Consider the following 24,167-nt stretch of genomic DNA (forward strand, 5'->3'; position numbering starts at 1 on the left):
TCAGTGTATTTCTAGTTGAGTACAAAGCTACAGAATGGGCTATCTTTGCTCTGCCCAACACAGGCATCGAAACCCGGTTTCTAGGGCTGTAAAGTCCACAGACATATCACTGCGCCACTGGGGGTCCATTTGATTGGGATATATTATTAATAACTAGACATATTACAAATGCAATGCTTAGGATAGCATTGTAATAAGCCATACTTACACTGTTTTATTGAAATATAAATATGTAAATAGGCCCGGCATGGCCAAGCGTTTTAAAGCGTGCGACTCGTAATCTAAGGGTCGCGGGTTCGCATCCCCATGGTGTCATACATGCTCGCCCTGTCAGCCGTGGGGGCGTTATAATGTGACGGTCAATCCCACTATTCGTTGGTAAAAGAGTAGCCCAAGAGTTGGCGGTGGGTGGTGATGAATAGCTTCCTTCCCTCTAGTCTTACATTGCTAAATTAGGGACGGCTAGCATAGATAGCCCTCGAGTAGCTTTGTGCGAAATTCAAAAACAAAACAAAATATGTAAATATTTATACTGTTTTAGCTTGCATATTTTTACACCAACTATTAAAAATATTATTTAAATATTTATTGGGGTTTTTAAATATTACTTATACACTTGATTTTTGTCTTTTAGATAGGAAATAAAATAATCAGACTGCTTCACCTACAAAGAATAAAAATTTCTTTTTTTTCTGAAAATAATTAATGAACTCAAGTGATATATTTGTTAAGTTCTAGTTTTATTCGATAGACGGCGCTATGTAGTTGCATAAAGATGGTTTATACTAGGCGATGTTTATATTGTTGTTGTAGAGTTATTGGATGGTACAGTGAGTAACAATGGAGGCAGACGAATTTCGTCGATATGGGAAGCAAATGGTTGACTTCATAGCAGACTATATCTCTAGCATCCGGGAACGCCGTGTACTTCCTGACGTTTATCCGGGTTACATCCGGGACCTTATTCCTGACCATGCCCCTGTAGAGGGAGAATCCTGGGAAGAAGTTTTTAAGGACATCGAACGAGTGATAATGCCCGGTGTAACTATTTTAATGTGCTCACTATTAAGAAATAACTTCGTATGTATCTTTCTTTACTGATGCGGACCTGGTATAGCTGATGACTAGAACTCACGATCTGTGGGTCGTGTAATCGAGCTCAAACACCGAACATGCCAGCACTTTCAGCAGTAAGGGCGTTGTAATGTGATGGTCATTCGTACTTTTACTTTTTATTTGGCGAAGAGTAGTTCAAGAGTTGACGGTGAGTGATATTGACTAGCTGCCTTCCCTTTACTCTGTCACTTCTAAATTAGTGCCGGCTATCGCAGATAGACCTCTAGTAACTTTGCGCAAAACTAAACAAACTAACCTTGCCGATTTACAGATACTTAGGTACTGACAAGAAAGTCTCAAAGAATAAGTTTGTTTGTTTGTTTTCGCGCAAAGCTACAGAGGGATATCCACGCTAGCCGTCCCTAATTTAACAGGGTAACACTAGAGGGAAGGCAGTTAGTCATCACCATCCACTGCCAACTCTTAGACTACTCTTTTATCAACGAATAGTGGGATTAATCGTCACATTATAACGTACCCACGGCTGGAAGATCTAGCATATTTAGTGTGACGGGGATTTCAACCCGTGACCTTCAGATTAAAAGTTGAGCACCCTAACCATCTGGCCATACCGGGCCCGAGGAATCAGTTTTACTATATTTGGTGTCTCTGTTAAATATTTCGCTAATCCCTAGGCGAGGATTAATATTGAGGCCTATTTAAAATGGTGGTGTCTTTTTTTTTTGCGTTATTGCATCTTCGTGCCCCCCAGTGGCACAATGGTATGTCTGAGGACTTATATCGCTGGAAATCGAGTTTCGATACCAGTGGTGGCAGAGCACAGATAGCCCTTTGTGTAATTTTGTGCTTAACTACAGCAAACAAATATCTTCATAAACATACGTTTACCCTTTGCAGTGCTCCATTCCCTATATAAAAATTTTTTGTGCGTGAGAATTTTCTGAAAGAACCTTCCCTAAGTTTATACTAATGGATCAGAGTGAAGGAAGGTATTCAACACCGCACACCGCCATCTCTTGGATTAGTCTTTTTTGATCGAATAACGAGATTTTGTCGTCTCTCCTATTTATATATCTATAACACATTCACTGTTCCATGAAAATGTGGGTCGCGTTTTCGCAAAAACGGAACGTGAGCCACCAAACCTGAGATTTACACTCCAGACACGCTGACAGTTATAAATCTTTTCACACAAGTACATCCACATGAACTGATTAGTCAGGTAAGAAACTTCAAGGCTCAAATATAGCTGTTCCTAATTTTAGAACTGCTGACCAAGAGGAAGTCAACCAATCAGCAGTAGCATCACTTTCTTATGGCTACTCTTAACCGAATATTGGGACTGACTGTCACTCTTATAATGCTCTTATAGCTGATATTACGGAGTAAGTTTAATGGCTCTAACTTTGGACCCTCTGTAACAGTTCATGACACTTACTCTGTAATTGCACACACCACTTATTCTGAAGTATCATTGGAATATTGAAGTTTCAAATCTTTGGCCCTCAGACAGGCAGGTTATCCACAAGGCAAATCGCAGCCCAAGTTAAACTAAAACAGAGTGGTAGTAAATCAGAATATTTCATTTTCAGCTGAGCTGTTTGTGACCTAATGTTATTGAGATTTGAATAGAAAACGAATCAATGAGTCAGATAAATTTCTTTATCAAGAAAGATTTCAGCTTTTAGTTGTCAAAAGAGGAGCTAGGAGGTAGGGGGATCATCAGCCCCCAGGTCTACATGTTAATAGCTTTAAGGCTGGCCAAGCGTGTTAAGGCGTTCGACTCGTAATCTGAGGAACGCGGGTTCGAATCCCGGTCGCACCAAACATGCTCGCCCTTTCAGCCGTGGGGGCGTTATAATGTGACGGTTAATTCCACTATTCGTTGGTAAAAGAGTAGCCCAATAGTAGACGGTGGGTGGTGATGACTACCTGCCTTCCCTTTAGTCTTACACTGCTAAATTAGGAACGGCTAGCGCAGATAGCCCTGGAGTAGCTTTGCGCGAAATTAAAAAAAAAACAAAAAAACAAAGCTTTAAGGCTGCCATACACTACATGTCCATGTTTTATCATGCACACATTAGGAATTATGTGGGGTAATATCCCCTGATTTATTGTTGCTGGAAAAAAAATTCGTAATGAGCATACTGAAAACTTTTGAACAAAATGTATTATTGTTGTTTATTGTTTTGAATTAAGCACAAATTACACAATGGGCTATCTGTGCTCTGCCAACCACGGGTATCGAAACCCGGTTTTTAGCGTTGTAAGTCCGCAGACATATCGCTGAACCACTGGGGGGATGTATTATTGAAACCATTGAAGCATAGCGACCGAGTACTTTAAGCTAGAGGGGGCGCATTTGCACCCTCAGCAATTCTATTCTCACCGTTGCTCTGATGTCTCCATAACATTACTATGTTCAGGTCTCGTGTGCACTTTGTTCCCCCTCCCACCAGGTAACTTCAGTTCTATCATTTTTATTAGTATGAATATGCATTTTTTTCGATGAAACCAGTTTTGTTTTATATAGCTTACTTAGTGTTAGTTTGAAATCAGTTTTTTTAGTTTGTAACTGTATTAATATTACTATATTAATATAAGTGTGTCATAATATAAAAAGCCAAAGATTTTTTATCAGAAACGAGCAGATACGAAACGCACTTTTTTTTTAAAGAAACACATTAACAATACTAATTTCAATCTCAACTCAAACGTCTCTTTCTTATATTCCACTAACATTCTGGTTGAAACATCACCTAAGAAAATTCGCTTTTTATTACAATTGTATTATTTCGAGTTCATGTTTTAATAAGTGACCTACATGCCAATTACGTTAAGCAGTTTAATTACTGTGTCAGTAATTACACAGTAGCTTTCCATTAAATACTTCCCATTTCCGATTGTCGTTCAAAAAAAGTAAGTTACTACAATTTTATATACCGTGTGACTTGTTAACCCTTGGCATAGCATGGGGGTCAATTGGTAGGATACTCTGTCTCAGGTATTGCCATAACAACTGCCTCTACAGGCTATTTCTTCTGTAACCAGTTCAGACTGACCACTTCATACCTTGTAAGAACAGAAACTGTTTTTGTAAGGTGTTTTACTTTTCCACAAAACTGTAATATAAAAATATCTTCTCAGCTCACTAAAGCCATTCCAGGATACACTACAATACCGTTGATAGAGTTCAGTGTGGACAGTTTATTAAAGAAGTATGAAAACCGATAAAGATGTGTCAATACCAACTAACTTGATCAAACATTTGTCTTTGTCTCTTCACTGATACTTAATCTCTATGGAGTTCATAGATGTGTACTAAAAAGCCCAAGGTTTGAGTCCCAATAATCCTGTTATTCAAGTAAAACCAACCGTGGGTTTTGATGATCAGTTGCACTCTTGTGAGTCAGCAATAAGTTTGTGAACTTACAATACTAAAATATGGGTTCCGTTAACCACAGTGGACAGAGTGCAGAAAGCCCACTGTGTAGCTTTTTACTATGAAGACAACAGCACTTTCTTTACTCGGTAATTATAACTTATGGATGAATTTACCCTAACTTATTGTATAAAGTTCCATTTAAGTTGGAAATTCGAAATATTGTAACACTAACTAAGTTCTAGCGTTTTCTTGTTAGCTTATTTATCTTTTAGATTACTAAAAGTGAGAAGTTTTCAATAAGTTTCGTCTTTCATTCTGTAAGTTCTATAAAATTTGCTCTTATTTCAAATGATATTCCGTTGTCTTTTATGAACACACGAGACAGGGTTAAAGAGAAAGCAAATAAATACAAATATTTGGGGCCCCGACTACAAAAAATTAATTAATTAATAAAATAAAATAAATTAAAACTTGAATTATCATTAAAAAAAACATGTTTGAGACGGTGTTAGTATCACAAAAACAATTTTAGTTATTACATAAATACATGTTAGTTTGCGATTGTTTTATTAACAGGTTCTTACAGTTTTTCTTTTATAAATATTTTATTGGCTAGTTAACCAAAATTAATTGTCAGTACTTTGTGATAAATGTTAGAATTAGTCATTTGTATATTGTATAATCATCTCTCACGTTGGCCCGGCATAGCCAGGTGCATTAAAGCACTGGACTCGTAATCTGAGAGTCGCTGATTCGAATCTCCGTCACACCAAGCATGCTCACCCTTTCAGCCGTGGGGGCCTTATATTGTTACTATCAATCCCACTTTTCGTTGGTAAAATAATAGCCCAAGAGTTGACGGTGGGTGGTGATGACTAGCTGCTTTCCCTCTAGTCTTATACTGCTAAATTAGGGACGGCTAGAGCAGATAGCCCTCGTGTAGCTTTGCGCGAAATTAAAAAACAAAAAACAAATTGTTTCATACCTATGGATTTTTATGTTTTTCGTGCTGTAATGTTTTATCTCATTTCATGTTGTAATAGGTTTCATTCTTGCAGCACGTCAGTAATATAAGCAAAGGTTTCTTATCACCAGTTTCAACAAACATATTTTACTAAAAAAAAACCACAAAAGCTAAAGGCGAGTTTATCACAGGTCCATAGTACAATCGTGCACATATTCATTCGCTACTTCATTCAGCCTAGATTATTGATTATCGTTCTAGATGGTTGCATTACAGAACGTCCAAGGTTCGAACCAAATGGAGAGTGAAGCGCAAGATCTTCTACACAGCCACTGAGCATATTTGTATATAAATATATATCTTGTGAACTTCATCACTTGACTTCATACTCTGTTTAGCATATATTTAAAAAAAAACATTTTATTTTTAAAGAGAAATGCATATAAACAGAGATCAGCCTGACAGATCATCTGTGTTTTCTTTTGGTATTCAAAATCTAATCATATTTTTACTGGAAAGTCCTTCAATCTCTGTTCTCTTCTTTTTCTTTTTTGCTACTAAGCACGCATTTCTGAGTGTTAACACCCTTGATAAGTCTGTTGACTAATAACACTAAAAACCGGGTTTCGATACCAATATTGATTACAGCACAAATGACCTACTGTTTAGTACAGCTTTACACTTAACAACAAACAAATAAAGAAACCTATGAGATGTTATCTCAGCCATTTTGTCCAGTTTTAGGACTGACTTTCACAACAATATTAGTTGTCATCAGCCACACAAACAGAGCAATACGAGATCATAGTAGATAAAACAAAATAGCCTGACGATAGCATTGTTAAATGACAGACTTTCTTGTTGAAGTCAGAAACTGAAAATGTGAAATCCGCGAGTATGAAACAAGACAAAAAGTATTATAGCAAAGCAATTACAAAACTCTATTACAGCATGAAATAAGATAAAATTATTACATCTTGAATGAAAATAAAAACTGTTGTACCATGAATAAAAAAACGGAAAAGTATTGCAGTATAAATTAACATGAAAATTATTAAAGAAACAACAAATATAAAAACTCGTTAAAAGTTATAAAGATACTTAATAACTTACTTCACTTACCTACAAACACGTGCTATTATAAAAGTGCTGACTTATTGAAATCGTAATTATAACATGTCTGCTATGCTAACCAGTGTTTAACTTTTTTTTAATTTCAGATGACTCACTGGCATTCTCCACATTTTCATGCATTCTATCCAGCGGCCAACTCTTTCCCTGCTATTTGTGCTGATATGTTAAGCGGAGGTCTGGGATGTATTGGATTCACGTGGGTCAGTAGAAGTCACGTGATATGTGTCATTATCATTGGCATGTAGTTCTGTAAATAGAAATTTTAATTCAGTGTTTGTGTGTGCACTGAATTAACTTAATATCTAAATGTTTCGTGTTTTTTTTAATGAGTAAAGTTTCGCGAGTGACAACAAGTTCTGTCTTTTGGTTCCTGTTAGTGGTTATGCTTGTTATGCATTTTTTTCCATAATTATTTGGCCAAAAGAATAATCGCTGGAATTTGAAATATGTCTTTTTTTAAACTAAATTTTAACCAGACTGTTATAAACATTTGTTTAACTAACTTAATAATATAGCTTTTTTTACAAAGTAGCTACTTAGCTATGACTGTTCGAATTGTTTGAATCTTTGTAGAATCATGTTATACAAACTTTAACTAAGTTTTTGAATCAGAAAAGAAAGAGTGACTTGGAACATCAATACTTCGTAAAGATATTTCGACGCTTCTGAATAAAATTCGTAATAGTTCGAAAAACTTAAGAGAAGAGCGCATTTAATAATCGAAACATCAAAGTGAGTTTTAACACAACAAACTAAGGATCCGATAGCCCCAGGAAGTAAAACAAAACAAAAAAGGAAGTGGTTATGAAACGCGTGTGGTAAAATTTCATTTTTTCAGAACTTCCGTTTTGTTTTTATATCCTGTCCTTGTAGAAGAATGTCCTGAGGTGCCTTTTGTCTTTTTATTTTTTAGTTTAGGATTTTGTTTTTTCTATTATTTCTAAATGTTATTGAAATGGTCGTGAATATCTCATTCTTCTGTAGGCTTCTAGCCCAGCTTGTACTGAACTGGAAATGATGATGTTAGACTGGTTGGGGAAGATGCTTCACTTGCCTAAAGAGTTTCTCTTTGGTTCGAAGGGGCCGGGAGGAGGGGTAATTCAGGTAATGCACATGCAAATAAGAGTTGATTCATGTAACACGAACGTACAGAAGGGGGTAACACCCATTAAAAGAAGAGTTGATTTATGTAACATACATGTTCGGAAAGAGTATACACATGTGAATAAGAGTTGATTCATGTAACATACACGTGCAGGAAGGGTAATGCACATGTAAAGAGGAATTGATTCACATAACTACGGTTATTACGAGGTAATTCAAGTAACGCACATCTAAAGAAAGGGGAATTTAGGTAATGTAATCTAAATAAACGGTAGTGCTTGTATGTGTGTGTATATATATATATATATATAAACCAAAAAAATTCCATCCGTTGATGCGTATAACAAAACACTAGTACATTCCAATGTGTGATTATAATATTAAACGTATGTATAGTGCTGATTACGTGTTATTTTGACTGTAAATCTACAAAGGTCTTGTATTGAGTTGTTAAGAGAGGTAATAACGATTTAATGTATTCTGTTATTTACTTATAAACAGTTGAAAATATAATTATTTAACCCATTAAGCCATAGAACGTCAACAAGGTATGATGGCGCCACCTTCGCATGCTAATTGTGAAATATATGGGAAGAAGAAAGTGTATATATATATAACACCTGGTCCATGACACAGAATCAAGATGAAAACAAGTGGAAACAAATTCAGTCGTGTGGACAAATAACGTGTCGTACATAAGACGATTACAGATGTCATCATGAACACAATTTCCTCAGTATAAGCATATTGCATTTAATACATGCTTTTCGCTTCAAAATGTATAAAAGTATAGGCGAAAGACTGATAACAGTTGGTGTTAAAACTTCCTGGAACCTTTTGACAGCATTTCATTCGTGTTATGATAAAGACATTATAGAAGATGGCCTTGTATAACAGTCTAAGGTGAAGTATGAAAATTAATTTTATGATAAACACATTAAAGAAGATGGCTTTGTATGGATGTTTCAGGCCAATATAAAACATCAAAGAATGAAATAAAAACGCTATAACCCGAGCGCTTTCGACAGGTGGACCCTTCTTCTTCAGTGAAGAGAGTGAAGAATATAATCCTATATGATTGTTTTAGGTCAGATATATTACATTTAGTGTTATAATAAATACATAAAATGATAATTATATATCAATAGCTTCGTGCCAAATTTAGGATATTTAAGATTGCTTATAAAAATCGTCACATTCCAGGATTATGTAATTATTGTAAAGGTTTGGAATATACAAAGGGGTGCATATTTTATCGTAGTAGTCGATACGTATCGTATCCAGATACATAAATTTTACCAACAGTTCATTACAGAGTTTGACAATCTTGTCTGTAGTTTATTCTCTACGTTACTGACACTGTCTTAATCAAGTACTTCACACTTTACAGTGATTTTTCAAATTCTCAGGTTTAATCAACTAAATAGCAGCTGGAAAGAAAAGTAAAAATTCAAACAGTTAATGCATCACTATTTTGTTATTGTTAATTTGTTATGTTACTTTTTATAAATAAAATAAGACAAGATGTAGTAGTAAGTACTCATTTTCTTTGTTGAATCATTAACTTTTAGTAAAAATAATTTAGAAGTTCTGATTTAGACTGTACGTAAAACTTGTAATGTTTACTGAAAGCTTCCCAAATTTGTTGAAGATACATAAATCGTATTGAACAATGTATCAATATTCAATCATATCACAGCTTCACGCTGTATCGCCACACCTTGAAAATCTTCACTATTGTTGTTATTTGTATTGTATAGTACAAAATAATACCACTAACAACAACCACTAATCATGAATTTGAACCTGAAAAACATTTTGTTGTTTGATTCAATTGAAAGAGTGATGAATCATTATGTAAGAAGTATACTGAATTAAATCGCCAATTAAAGGCCCGAATTAGTGTTTTTAGCGATCAATGAAAATTGCTTGAATGCTTTTATGGGTCTTCGAATGGTCAATGGAAATTGTTTGAACACTTTTATTGGTCTTGTAGTTTTAAAATTAAGTGAGATAAACTATATAATGATTAAATTTATTCGTCATTGAAATATAACTACAATTAATTTGCTCGTTTTGAAAAATCACTAAATCTTGGTCTGTTTCATTCTCTACTGAATTCAGGGAACAGCTAGCGAAGCGACATTAGTCGCTTTGCTTTCTGCTCGAAACAAAGTCATATCAGCTTCCAAAAGGAATAGCAAGGATGATGTACCCATGGAAAAGTTAATATGCTATGCGTCAGACCAGGTACCTTTCCATTAATTAATTAATTTGGATTATAATAAAATGATTAAGGTTAGTGTTGTTTGTAATCTGAAGATGACCTAAGAAGGTCGAAACGTTGTCCTGTATTTTATTTTAATTAAAGTGCTAACACCCATACCAGCCGTTTTGATAATACATTTTTACTCCTAGTGGGTTTCTCAGTCATCACGAGTTCATACACGGCAAATCTATTGCAGATTGTATTTTGGTGATTTCAGCTTCTCGTAAATTTCCAGTAATTAATTTGGATTAGAACAAAATAATTCAGGCTGTTGTTGTTTGTTTATATGTTTCTTTTTTGTGGTTTCAGATCCTCATTAATTGATTTTAACAGAACTTTTCTTATTCAATTTTCAGGCACATTCTTCAGTGGAGAAAGCTGCCATGTTAGGAGGATTGAAGTTCCGTTCGCTACCAGTAGATGACGCCCTAAGTCTTCGAGGAGAAGTTCTTCGAGCTGCAATTTTGGAGGATCGAGCCAAAGGAAAAATTCCTTTTTTGGTAAAGTTTTTAACAAGGCTAAATATTAACGTTTCTACTTAATTTTGTAATTATTTTTCAACAAATTTTTCTGAAGTTATATCTATATAAAATATAATTTCTTTTGTAAAAAAACAAAAATAAAACCTCACTCTTTCCTTGTAGTTAATCGTAGTTTCAATTGTATGTTATATTTTCTTTCACCGGACTGTAGTGTAGATAACTTATTTATAGTTTTGGGTGTCACCGTTGTAGTTTCAGTTGTATGTTATCTTTTGTTCCACTTGATAGTAGCATAAACAATTTCCTTGTAGCTGATGGGTGTTACGATTGTAGTTTCAGTTGTATGTTATCACTTGTGCGATCTGAATAGATGTCACAGTTTCAATTGTGCGTTATTTTTTCTTTACAGCTCCCGTCGCGCCAAACATGCTCATCCTCCCAGCCGTGGGGGCGTTATAATGTGACGGTCAATCCCACTATTCGTTGGTAAAAGAGTAGCCCAAGAGTTGGCGGTGGGTGATGATGACTAGCTGCCTTCCCTCTAGTCTTACACTAGCAAATTAGGGACGGCTAGCACAGATCGCCCTCGAGTAGCTTTGTGAGAAATTAAAACAAACAAACTTTACAGCTTTATGGTACTAATTGATATATGTATGTGTGTATTTTTTACTTAAATAGTTTATGAAGAAATATAGCTTTAAACTAATAACTTTTATACATATATATATATATATATATACTCACGTACGCTTATATACATGTGTATATATCTGGTATTATTTTTTTCTTATAAATTAGGTTGTGGGAACTCTAGGAACAACTAATTCGTGCGCTTTTGATAACATCAAAGAACTAGGAGAAGTGTGTAAGGAATTTTTTTATTTTTACATTTTTGTCCTTTAAAATATTCAAATCAAACAGACTATAAGGACTTTAATCTAACAGGTCGTGAGGATTCAAAGCTGACAAGTTATAAATAATTAAAACAAACAGGTTTATAATGATTCAAATGTTATAATGAATTAAAACAAACAGGTTTATAATGATTCAAATGTTATAAAGAATTAAAACAAACAGGTTTATAATGATTCAAATGTTATAATGAATGACTGAATGATTAGAGTTTAGCCCAAAGCTACACAATGTGCTCTGCTCACAAGGGGTATCAAAACTGTTACATTTAAATTCTTATAACTTTTTAGATTTAAATCTAACAGGTTAAGAGGATTCAAATGTAACAGGTTATAAAGAATTAAATCTAACAGGTCATAAGTATTTAGATCTAACAGGATATAAAAGTTTAAATTTAACAAGTTATAAGGATTCAAATATAACAGCTTATAAAGATTTAAATGTAACAGGTTAAAATAATTCAAATATAACAGGTTATAAATAATTAAATCTAACAGATTATAAGGATTCAAATCAAATAGGTTATAAAGAGTTAAAGCTAATAGGTTATTGGGAGTTCTCTGTTTTTTGAATAACGATTTAAGTTTAAATGAACGAATTTTAATCTAGAGAGGAATTATCCAGTTTTTGTTTCAAGAGAAAACTCTTTTTTTCTTAAAGTCATTGTGAAAATTATAAATGAGTTGATTAATATTGTCAGTGAAACTCTGTTTAAGTTTCATCATATTGCCACTTTATTATGAACAATACCTATTGAGAAGTTGGGCCACGTATGGCCCGAAAAATAATCATGCTACGGCGTGGCATAGGTGGTGAAAGATGTTCTGAGAGGTTTTCTCTGTTCATTCATTAATACTGAATGCAATTCGAGAACAAGGTAGGCAGAGAACAATGATGGGGAATGTGCAGTTCAATTTCATCCCCAATATTGTCAATTGGATTGAGATCCGTGGATTCTGGTAACCGTGAAGGATGCCTGAGGTTTCTGTGCTGTTCGTCAAACCATGCATTCACAATTTCGATACGGTAGCTAGAAGAGTTACCACCTAGGAAGACACTATCCTCATAAGGGTATATATAAAATATGACTGAAAGCACTTGATCACAATAACTACATATATAACACATTACTGGATGCACCTAACCAGGCAAATGATATACATATAAATCATCACTGGATGCACCTGATTATGCTAAGGGTATACATCAAATATTACTGGATGCACTTGACCAGGCTAATGGTGTATATATGTATATATATAAATCATCATTGGATGCACCTAAGCAGACTAATGATATATATATATATATATATATATATATATAAATCATCACTTGGTACACCTGACCAGGCTAATGGTATATATATATAAATCATCACTGGGTGCACCTGACCAGGCTAATGGTATGTATATATAAAACATCACCGGATGCTCTTGCAGAAATGATGAACCAAGCTGTGAAATTCATTCTGTTTTCAAGAGGAACTAAGGACATGCTAAGAAACCATGACTCTACCGTCAGAGGCCTCGATAGTTAGGATCATCTGTGCAAAATGGGCTTAAGTATGATTCATTGGAACACATCACCTTTTACCACTTCTCATTACTTTAGTGTCTATACTCCCTACATGATTCTAGGTGTTTGGCTAGGCAACCAAATCCAGTGGTTTGTGCAATAGTCTTCTATTCTACAGCCATGTTCCATTTTTTGCATATTTGTCACAACGTTCTCTGAAAGGTACGTCTGGAGATGGGTAAGAATGGTCTGTACTGGATGTCTGTCAACTAGTGTATAATTTGTTGACAACGTTCTCTGAAAGGTACGTTTGGAGATGGGTAAGAATGGTCTGTACTGGATGTCTGTCAGCTAGTGTATAATTTGTTGACAACGTTCTCTGAAAGGTACGTTTGGAGATGGGTAAGAATGGTCTGTACTGGATGTCTGTCAGCTGGTGTATAATTTGTTGACAACGTTTTCTGAAAGGTACATCTAAAGATGGGTAAGAATGGTCTGTACTGGATGTCTGTCAGCTGGTGTATAATTTGTTGACAACGTTCTCTGAAAGATACGTTTGGAGATGGGTAAGAATGGTCTGTACTGGATGTCTGTCAGCTAGTGTATAATTTGTTGACATTACGGCCACAAATTTTTTCCTCGCAGCAGACATTTTTGTTTAATGTTTTCCAGTGACAACAAACACACATGACAGGTACCAAACACGCATGACAGGTACCAAACACACATGACAGGTACCAAACACGCATGACAGGTACCAAACACGCATGACAGGTACCAAACATGCATGACAGGTACATTAAAGAAGCCTAGCAGTGAAACTGTATTAGCTACTGTGGCACCTGCTAAACGTGTTTTGAACACCACAGTATATTTGTCTTTCTCCATATCTACTACCAAACTGTTTGTAAGTATCCTTATTCCAGTCGTTCATAGTACTATAGTGATCATCCAAACAGCCTAATGTTCATCTATGGCTCGGATCAGATTAAATCCAACTTTGAAAGAGTGCATAGTTTCTAATAAAATATTAGCTATTGTACAACAGAGAATCGTTTACAAACTGTATAGCCTGTAAGTGCTACTTTACTGATGAAAGGTTGAGTGTGACCTCACTCTTATTGTTAGTAGTATCTGGTTCGCTGTCTACTGTTACTTTACATTCTTTAATAGTGTTGAGTTGAAATGTGCATTACGTTAAATATCTTTATGTGCCTGATAGCAATGACACAAGATGGATTTATTAAAATACAAACGTATAAACAGGTTATTTCCATTCCTAAATCCATTAAGATTAAATAATCATTGCAAAAAATAAAAAGATAATGAAATTAAACTAATTTAATTAATTTGTCATCATCGTTAAAAGCCAGGAATTCAAATCATCAAGACATTTCAATCAGATTACAAAGAATGGAATTTTAAAACACTTTCGATATAATACTTTTCTAGTTCCATTATTGGCTCATTCAATATCGTATGTATATGTATAGATTTTTATCAAACTCTTATATTAAACATGTTTCTCGGTGGGACAGTAATAACTATTTGGTTTTGTTTGTTTATGAAATTTGCGCAAAGTTGCACGAGGGTTATCTGCGCTAACCATCCTTAAATTAGCAGTATAAGACTAGAGGGATGGCAACTAGTCAGCACCACCCATCACTAACCATTGAACTACCCTCTTACTACTGAAGAGTAGGATATATAGTCATACTGTAACGCCCCCACTGCGGAAAGGGCGAGCATGTTTGATATGACGTGGATTCGAACCCGCTATCCTGAGATTGCGAGTCGAACCTGACTATTTGGATCTACAACTTTAAACTCACAGGGTCAGTTTCTTTGGTGGACATAACAGAATGCATAACGAGGTTTTCCTATAATAAAACACACAGTACGAGGCTCAGCATAGCCAGGTGGGTTAAGGAGTTCGACTCGTAATCTGAAGGTCGCGGGTTATAATCCCCGTCGCACCAAACATGTTCGCCCTTTCAGCCGTGGAAACGTTATAATGTGACGGTCAATCCCACTATTCGTTAGTAAAAAAGTAGCCCAAGAGTTGGCAGTGGGAGAGAATGACTAGCTACCTTCCCTCTAGTCTTACACTGCTAAATTAGGGACGGCTAGCGTAGATATCTCTCAAGTAGCTTTGCGCGAAATTAAAAGCAAAACAAACACACATCACATATATATTAAATATTTATCACCCTTAGGATAGTAAAGTGTCACCTGGTGATGTTAGGTGAAACTAACGAAACCTTATGTTTTTAAAATGTGTTTTAACATATTTATTTGCTTATCCATAAATGTAGACCTGCCATAAGTGCATATGTATTTATATGATTACTTTTTTATAAATTATTTGTTTAAGTGCAAAGCAATTTGTGCTATGCCTATTGCGGATATCGAACCCCGATTTTTAGCGTGATAAGCCCTCGCAGGCTCAACGCTGAGTCACAAGGAGAGATATTTTTAACGCGACTATAAAGTTGAGAAGCAAGGAAAGAAAACGATTCTATTGAGTCTTCAGTTTTGAAGATGTAGTCCTCTGAAGGCTGTTGTTATGTAGTGAAATATTTGGTCATTAATATCACAGAATATAAAAAACGTACATTAATATCACAGCACCTAAAGCGTAAACCAGACAACAATGTCCATAAGAACTGCAATGAGGATATTCAAAGCAGTGCCTGTGACCCAATATTTCGCACAATATTTTTTTGAGTTTAAACTTCAAATGTCATAAAAAATATGAACAATCGTATTTATCATTGCTTGGAACATTTCATACTCAAACAAGGCTAACTTGAGTATTTGTAGTAATTTAGAAGCTTTTGTCACTCGTTTATGACTTCGATTATTTTTCGATAATTTTAATTTATTTTGTTAGGGTTAAATATAATAGTTAAAATAAAATTTGTTCTGGTAGTTTTTTTTACTATTTCGATCTATTTACAGTGTAAATAGATAATAATTATTTTTGTATTTCTCTGGTTTATAACTACTTTTATAACAATAATTACTATATCTTCATATATACGTGTGTGTGTGTGTCATTTGAAAACGAAAGGGTTGTGGGTTTAAAGTAGATTCGATACATTTAATTTTGGAAAATTAGAATTTTGTTGAGCATTTTCAACATTTAAGATGTTCATTGTTTATTCAAATGACTTGTAATCAAATTATACTTGTATAAACTGTCTGTAAGATTAAATTTATCATAATCTGAAATTGGTTCAAAACATAACATAACTATTTCTGAATTTCTTCTACGTAGTTAGTATCAAATCCCGATGTTTCTTTGTTACTATTTGTTGTGTGTATGTACTGCCCAAGGTTAGCATTACGTTAATCCAAAGCAAATGAGTATTTAAAAAAAAAATACTGAGGGAGTCTAACATTTCGGGTTACACTTTGTTTATTACATTAATTTGTGATTTCAAGGTACCCACAGTGGGCACACCAGAGTTGGTTCTTTATTATCTTTGCGCTCAACAACAGTAAAATGGTTTAAAGGTTACCTAAGTCATAAATTATTTATACAAACTGTCATTTTTGCTTAAATAAAATGGAACTGTTGTTTTCACTTAGTTTGTCGTCAGCGAAACATATTTTCAAACTTTAACGGGTCACAACAAGACTTTAAAACGTTCTCTCTTCTCACAGGTTCAGAAGAAAACTTATGGTTCCATATCGACGCTGCATATGCTGGTTCTGCTTTTATATGTTCTGAATTCCGCCACCTTCTGGATGGTGTAGAAGTAAGTAGTTTTTTCTACTAAGTATTTAGAAGCGTGCTTTAATTTTCCATTTAGGGTTAACTGTTTGAAAATTAGACTTTTAGATCCAGATATAGTCCACTCTATATCCATAACATGTGATATATTGATCTCTCTCTGTCTTTTAAGTAAACAACTAACATAAATACCGCTGTGGGGTTCACAGAGGGCCTCAATGTCCCCTTACCCCCAGTTATTTCTATAGTTACCCCAAAGAAAGTCCAGAAAAAGAAAACCATTAGGATATCAGTGTGTTCCAAGTTTTGTCCAGGTAGTTTATAAGAACACAGTTTCAAATATAGCGCCTCTGATATCTTCCGACTGGGGGGGGGGGAGCGGAACACAAAATCCGATGCCAGATTTGGGTTCAACGACTCTAAAAATATATTCTTAAATCCTCGTCATGCATAAATTATCTTTCTGGGATGTTTTAATTTCCTTGGCGGGAGGGCTGCATCGTACAGACAAAATTTGATCGTGCAAAACCGTGAGGAGTTAAAACATATATTGTTACAACAAAACAAATCTAAAACTGTTAAATTAATATATTATAATAAAAATATCATAGTTCTTTTTGAAAAGTTTATGAGTGTGTGTTTTCTTACAGCAAAGCCACATTGGACTATCTGCTGAGTCTACTTGGGAGAATCGAACCCGTAATTTTACGTTGTAAATTCGTAGACTTATCGCTGTATCAGCTGGGGACGAAAATTTTATGATTAGGTCGTAAAACAATAATATAAATTTATTTATTGATAGTATTAAGTACGGTAAAGTTTAACCGTAACTAAACTAAAACAAAAAACATAAAAAAGTTACAATGCTATTTTAACTCTTTATCGAATACAGACCATAGGCTTAACTATTGTTAGGCCTAAGACAAATTACGTTGACTGGGATTAGATTGGTTTGATTTGTTTACAAACCCGCGATCCTTAGATTGCAAACCGAGATCCCTTAAGCGCTAGGATCCTGCGATTATAATTCTTTTGTATTAATAAAGAAATCTTGAACTTAAAAAAATATACTGTTGCAATAAAGACACAAATCTGAGTGTAAATGTTTCCGGGGTTTCTGCTAGTATGAGATTAACTTGCTACCTATAAGTTTTATTTTTGCCAGCATCGTACTATTTTAACAGTTCTTTTCAGTGACGGATTAAAAGTAGTGTAGGCCTAGGGACTAGCAATTTTTGCGGGCCCTACGTTCCATGTACTTTTACATAGAATAAAATTATCAATGTGCTCCCATTAAGACTATGAGCCCTGGGGCTGAGCCTCCTGTAGCCACTATCTAAATACACCACTTATTCGCTTTCTCCAAACACTAAGTATGGGAACAAATCCGTTAATACGACAGTTAATTTCGTATATCCACTTTTACTTCTTAAGGGGGTTTGGGTTTGATTTGGTTTGTTTTGAATTCCGCGCAAAATGCTATTACTTTTGTCCCATTTTAGCAGTCGAAAAACGGACATTTATGCACAGAGATTCATAATGTGTCGTTTGTTTGATGAATTTCGCGCAAAGCTACACGAGGGCTATGTGCGCTAGCCGTCCCTAATTTAGCAGTGTAAACCTACGGGGATGGCAGCTAGCCATTATTACCTACCGCCAACTCTTGAGCTACTTTTTTGCCAACGAATAGTGGGATTGGTCCTCACATTATAACGTCCTCACCGTTGAAAGGGCGAACATGTTTAGTGCGACGGAGATTCGAGCCCGCGACCCTCAGATTACAAGTCGAATGCCTTAACCACCTGACCATGCTGAGCCTAAAGGGAAAGGTATCGGCTTTTTACATCGAGCGTTATGACTGAAGAAAACAACAACAAACGAATATAAAATTACTCAATATGACGTAGTATATGAACTAGGGGCTACAGTTCCGTAGCTCCTTATTTTAATGGAGCTTCCAAACTCCGTTGTTCATGGTAGACTACTTATGGGGTTTTCAGGATTGTATTAAGAGAACGATAAGTCGGTAATTTGAAGGTTAATATTTAGTGTATCTACAAATGATACACACAATATATAACATCTTGTTTATTGTTATCAGTTGATTCAAATAATATGTATTTAATAGTTCCGACTTTTATACAGGTTAGGGAATAAACGTGCCGAGGACATGAGGTAATAAACTTCTAAGTACAAAATGTAAATTTTGTTTTCAAGTTTTATTAGGATATTCCGAGAGATGTCGCTCAGAGCATTATTTAATACATGAATTATAAACATACGATATACTTCTATTAGAGTACTATTTTATGTCATTAATATTGACGCTGAAGCCAAACATACAGTGAGATCTGAGTGTTAAAGGATAATTGAACGAATACAAGAAAAATGAACGTGGTGTTTAAATTACTTTCTAATTCGGCTACATATCACGTGACGTTAATTAAGTTCCCCACTAGTACAACGGTAAGTCGGTGGACACAGCAGATAGCACGATGTGGTTGTGCTGTAAGAAAACACTCACACCGTTAATTAAAGATGTTAACTTACATTACTCTATTGAAATGGTTTTCGGTATGAAACGTTTTATTGAAACTGTTCTATTCAACCAGATCTAATACAAAGATGTTGCAAAACGTATATAAACCTAAAAAGTCTAATATAAATACGTTGCAAAAAATGAACCTCAAGAATTTAATAGAAAAATGTTGATAGAATACAAATATCAAGGGTACAATATAAGTGCGACAAAGTTCAAGTGCCAAACAGAACTTAAAATAACAAACCAACAGAACTAAAAAATCTAATATAAAAATATAACAAAAAAAGACAAAAACAAAGGTTTAACAAAACTGTTATTTTATCTAGAATGCAGATTCCTTCAGTATGAATCCCCATAAGTGGCTGTTGGTAAACTTTGACTGCTCTACTATGTGGTGAGTGACGTCATTGCTTTCTTTAATTTGTATATATGTAAAAACGGCTGGTATGGATAGAGAAAGCACTATGTAGAGGAGCGAACAACGTTTCGACCTTCTTCTCCACAAGTAGGTTTTCTCGTCATCACGGATTATTATTTCTTTAATTTCATTAATTTATAAAATTCAATGTTGTTTTAAGATGACAACAGCTTACCTGTACGGATTCCGCTGTTGTTTTCTAAATGCTAAACTTAACAATTGGTTATCAACACCAGATAAACTGCGAGTAATCAAACCCCTGATTTTTAAGGTTGTAAACTTACCGCTGACCCATCAGGAGACTAATTTAGAGATAATCTAGTTTCGAAGGTTGCTTTAAATAAATAATTGATTCATTATCTAATTAGTTTATTTTGTAAAATACGTTTATATTTTCGTCTTGTTTATTTATCATGCGTCCATAAGCATTTCCTTAAGATTTAAAAGAACTTGTATAGTGGAATTTTTGTCCACATTACAGCTGTCTTGAGCTACAGGGTGTCATAAAGTTGCTTGCCATAGGCTGAATGTGTATACAAGTTTACAGAATGGGTCATTATGCCCGCTCTAAAAATCGATACAGCGCTGAAGAGGTTCAGTCAAGATCGTATCAACATATTTATCAATGCTAGATGTAAATATCTAAAAATGTATGGCATGGAACCAACTTATGTGAAAAAAAACCTGTATATTTCGAAGATGACAACGATTGATGTGTATAACTTGGTAATTAGAATAATATTGTTTTCTAACGATGTTCAGTCAGGAAGATAATATGTGGCCATACTCCGAAAACAGTGATATGATAAAAAAAGAAAGTTGTTTTAATTCTGCTTCTTTGTTTGTATGTACAATCTATAGGATAAAAAACAGACACGACGTCGTTGAAGCTTTCAGTGTTAACCCACTTTATTTGAAACACGATAAGGAGGGACAAATTCCTGATTACAGAGTAAGTGTTGTGTTATTAAAGTATATGTTTTATGTATCTTAGGGCCTGACTTAGGCCCCCATGCAATATTATGATGGCCTTCCTATTAGGGTGTTTCAAACCTAAGGACACATTCCTTGAAGCTCGAGGCCTCAATACAATTGTATGGTTTCCGCTCCCTATAAATCTGGCAGTGGTTTAGCACTGCAGGTGTAAATGTTGTACGTTATTAAAATGTGTACTATTCGTTAGGTTGCCAGTTGGAAATAATGTTCCTTGTTAGTTATGTAAATACAGAGTGTTATTTGATACTAAAGTGTTGCTATATTGTTACAGCGATAATGTTTCTAAAGTGGGTGTGTTACGCACTCTTACAGAGAAAGTTTTGTGCGTTACTGAAGAGTAAATGATATGTGATACCATAAATCAACGAACGAGGAAAGATAACACTCTTTTTAGTTTTGTGTAAAATTCAAACGATTTTGTAATTTAAATATAGTCGGAATGTTTCTACCAATTGAAAATGTTCACATATTTGATTAATTGTAATTCTTTTGAATTTATTATTGTTCGGGGGTATGTGAACTCCAAGCGCTTGCTGTGGCAATTCTGTCCTGTAAACCTTGCAACCCTGAAAACATACCAGTCTTGTTCGCATGTAGAGATCTAAGATAGAACCTTAATCCCGATTGCTTTAAAAACTTGCTAGATATTAAAGTCTGAAAGCTATTATTATTCTATCTTAAACTTTAAAAATTATTCGATAATACTATTGATATCTTCCTATTGTTTTTTTTGCCAATATTTAGCACTGGCAGATTCCCCTTGGAAGAAGGTTCCGGTCTTTGAAGTTGTGGTTTGTATTTCGAATGTTTGGAGTGAAAAGATTACAGGCCTATATACGAAAGGTAGAAAAATAAAATCAGTAACGTATATTACAAAATGAACGATGCCTCCGACAGATTTTGAGGAAATCATAGAATAATAATAATTTACGCATAAATCTACAGAGTTAAGTTTCATTGTTTTTAGTTAAATTGGTGGAAAGCAAAGTAAGATCAAATAAGATGAGATCAGTTTTGAAGTTGAGGTTAGAAAACTATTAAATATGCTTATGTTCATCGAAATATTTTGAAAGTCCATACCCACGTTATAAGATTCGATAACAAGTAACCCTAGAGATTAGCTGTTGAACTACATAATTCGTGGAATAATACGATTCCTGCACCTTATGGTTTACTTCCTACTTAACTCAGACACATAAAATAGGCCCTCGCTGGTACAGCAATAAGTATATGGATTTAAACGCTAAAATCAGGGGTTCTATTCCTCTCGGTGGGCTCAGCAGATACCTCGATGTAGCTTTGCTATAAGAAAACATACACACACATAAAATAACCTTCAGGGGTCTTTATGTATTTTCTATTTTTTTTATATCTAAACACAGGGTTTTTTGTTTTTTTTTGTAGTTGAAATCAAGTTGGTAGAGTTTTAAAACGAATAATAAATATTATCTTGATAAATTACAGGTGAATTATTCTATAAATGGTTCAAATGAGCTATACTGTCTAGTGCAGGACCTGTGGTTAGTGCACTTGACTTCAACAGGACCTGTGGTTAGGGCACTTGACTTCAACAGGACCTGTGATTAGGACACTTGACCTCAACAGGACCTGTGGTTAGGGCACTTGACTTGAAATCTAAAGGTCTCAGGCTCGATTCCCCCTTCCACCGAACATGCTCGCTCTTTCAGCCGAGAGGGCGTTATAAGAGATGGTCAGTCTTACTATTCATTGGTAGAGTAGCCCCAGAGTTGGCGGTGGATGATGATGACTACCTGCTTTTCCTCTAACTTTTCACTACTAAATTAGGGATGGCTAGCACAGATACCCCTCGTGTAGCTGTATGCGAAATTCAAAACAAACTAAACCCTAGTGCAGAGTTAAAATAAAAACATTCGCGTCTTTTTAAATCTGTGCATTATTTTTGTGAGAGGTCGCCATCTATTATCGAACTTATTAAATTATTACTGTGGTAATTGAACTCTGTTTTTTAACTTCTTTCCTTTTTAAGTGTGAAATATAAAACTTGTATTGACTTTCAACATCATCTATATAGCAATTAATTTTGTAGAAACTATGTTCAGCCTGTAGATGAATTGCTTATATTACTTTTATGAATGATTTCCTTGTTCAGTTAGCTTTGAAGTGCCATCTATTAGACTGCTTAAAATAAGTCGTATAATATGAGAATATATTTTAATTGGTCAGTGTTAATACGAAAATAAGACTAATTTTACGTAATTTATTTGATGATATGGATATTTCGTAGCATAATTATCGATTAAACATGAGATATGATATATGATACATTATAACGTGTTGCTAGAATTATTATAATGTAAATAATTATACTGTGTTGCCAAGTTAGGTTATCTTTTTCAGCACGTTGACTTAGCTCATGAATTCGAAGAACAAGTCAAAAAGGACGAGCGATTTGAGGTTGTATTTCCTGTGACTTTGGGCCTGGTTTGCTTCAGGGTAAAGGTAAGGTTTTTTTTTTTGTTTCTATTTGTGGTCACCAAATTAGAAACGGGGTTTTCAACTCGAACTTAATGAATGAAATTGTTTAAATTTTTGTGAAAAAGAAAAAGTATTGCTTTTGTTATTCGTTTATTGTTAAGCTCAAAGTTACACAAGTGACTACCACGGTAATTGAAACTCAGTGTTTAGCGTCATAAGCCGTTAGGCTTGTCTCTGAACCACTGAGGACATCAAGTCTTGAACCCATATTTCATTCAGATGTTAATTCAAATTGAATTTATACGAAATCTAAATTATGTAGCTTTTGTTACGAAACTAAACATATATGCGTTTCATCCTCGTATAATAGAAACTGTTTCAATATTTTGTAAATTAATTTGCATCAGTATCTGGTTTATTAACTAGTAATTTCAAATGTCCCCCATTTTATTAGCCATTGTTTATCGACTATCACGAGTGAAGAGATAAGTACAATGCTGGAACCTTGAATGAATTTGAAGAATGAGATTTAACGTTAACAAATATGCATTAAACAGGGTTTTGATACTCATGGTGAGTGCAGCACAGATGATACACTGTGTAGCTCTGTGCTTACCAAGAAGAAAAACCTTCGCTGTGGTAAGAGCACAGGTAGCACAGGGTGTAGCTTTGTGCTAAAACTAACTTAGATTCTGCTCTTACTTTGGGAAATATATCAGTTCATATAAACTAAACAAGTGGAAAATACAAGTTACTTTAAATGATACTTACTGTTACATTATTATTATTATTATTATTATACATAGGGCTCAGATGCTCTCAACGGAGAAGTGTTACGTCACATCAACGAACGAGGAAGGATAACTCTCACACCAACGAGATTTAAGGAGATGTACGTCATTCGCTTTGCAGTCTGTTCAAAAGATACTGAAAGGGAAGATATAAGTTATGCCTGGCAAGAAATTTGTTACGCTACCAGCCATGTTCTAGCAGCAGGAAATTTGTGAAGAAAATAACAAAACAAAAACACACAGACGATTATATCGAGTAAATGTTTTCATTGTTCCTAAGTCATTTTTGATGTATTAATAAATGTTTCACATGAAATGTTTCTATATTGATTGCTTATTAACCACTAGAAACATCAGAGGTTTTGTTGATCGGTTGCAC

General features: G+C 34.7%; 2 protein-coding genes across 12 annotated transcripts in view; one reads left to right on the forward strand and one right to left on the reverse strand.

The window, feature by feature from the left end:
* Ns4 (Nucleostemin 4) overlaps positions 1-6,718 on the reverse strand; it is a 33,576-nt gene extending 26,858 nt beyond the window's left edge. Inside the window, exon 1 of one of the 4 annotated variants that reach the window (XM_076486343.1) lies at positions 6,549-6,718. The gene's annotated coding sequence lies outside the window, so the exon portion shown is untranslated. Of the gene's footprint in view, positions 1-6,539 lie in introns of all 4 variants that reach the window. The other 3 variants (XM_076486387.1, XM_076486333.1, XM_076486374.1) reach the window with 3 other exon arrangements.
* Positions 814-24,104, forward strand: LOC143242836 (aromatic-L-amino-acid decarboxylase-like). 8 transcript variants are annotated; one of them, XM_076486412.1, is made up of 12 exons: positions 814-1,041; positions 6,647-6,760; positions 7,545-7,664; positions 9,789-9,914; positions 10,290-10,433; positions 11,214-11,280; positions 16,515-16,609; positions 19,453-19,520; positions 20,406-20,496; positions 21,285-21,383; positions 22,920-23,021; positions 23,804-24,104. In XM_076486412.1, the coding sequence occupies exons 1-12, from the start codon at positions 841-843 to the stop codon at positions 24,002-24,004; spliced, it is 1,428 nt and encodes a 475-aa protein (XP_076342527.1). In that variant the 5' UTR covers positions 814-840; the 3' UTR covers positions 24,005-24,104. The 8 variants fall into 8 exon arrangements, with proteins under 8 accessions (XP_076342527.1, XP_076342548.1, XP_076342538.1 ...); XM_076486452.1 differs by having other exon boundaries at positions 1,011-2,299; XM_076486445.1 differs by having other exon boundaries at positions 1,012-1,264.
* Positions 24,105-24,167: the final 63 nt, after the last annotated feature.

Source organism: Tachypleus tridentatus, chromosome 2, assembly GCF_004210375.1.
Source record: "Tachypleus tridentatus isolate NWPU-2018 chromosome 2, ASM421037v1, whole genome shotgun sequence".
Taxonomy (NCBI): domain Eukaryota; kingdom Metazoa; phylum Arthropoda; class Merostomata; order Xiphosura; family Limulidae; genus Tachypleus; species Tachypleus tridentatus.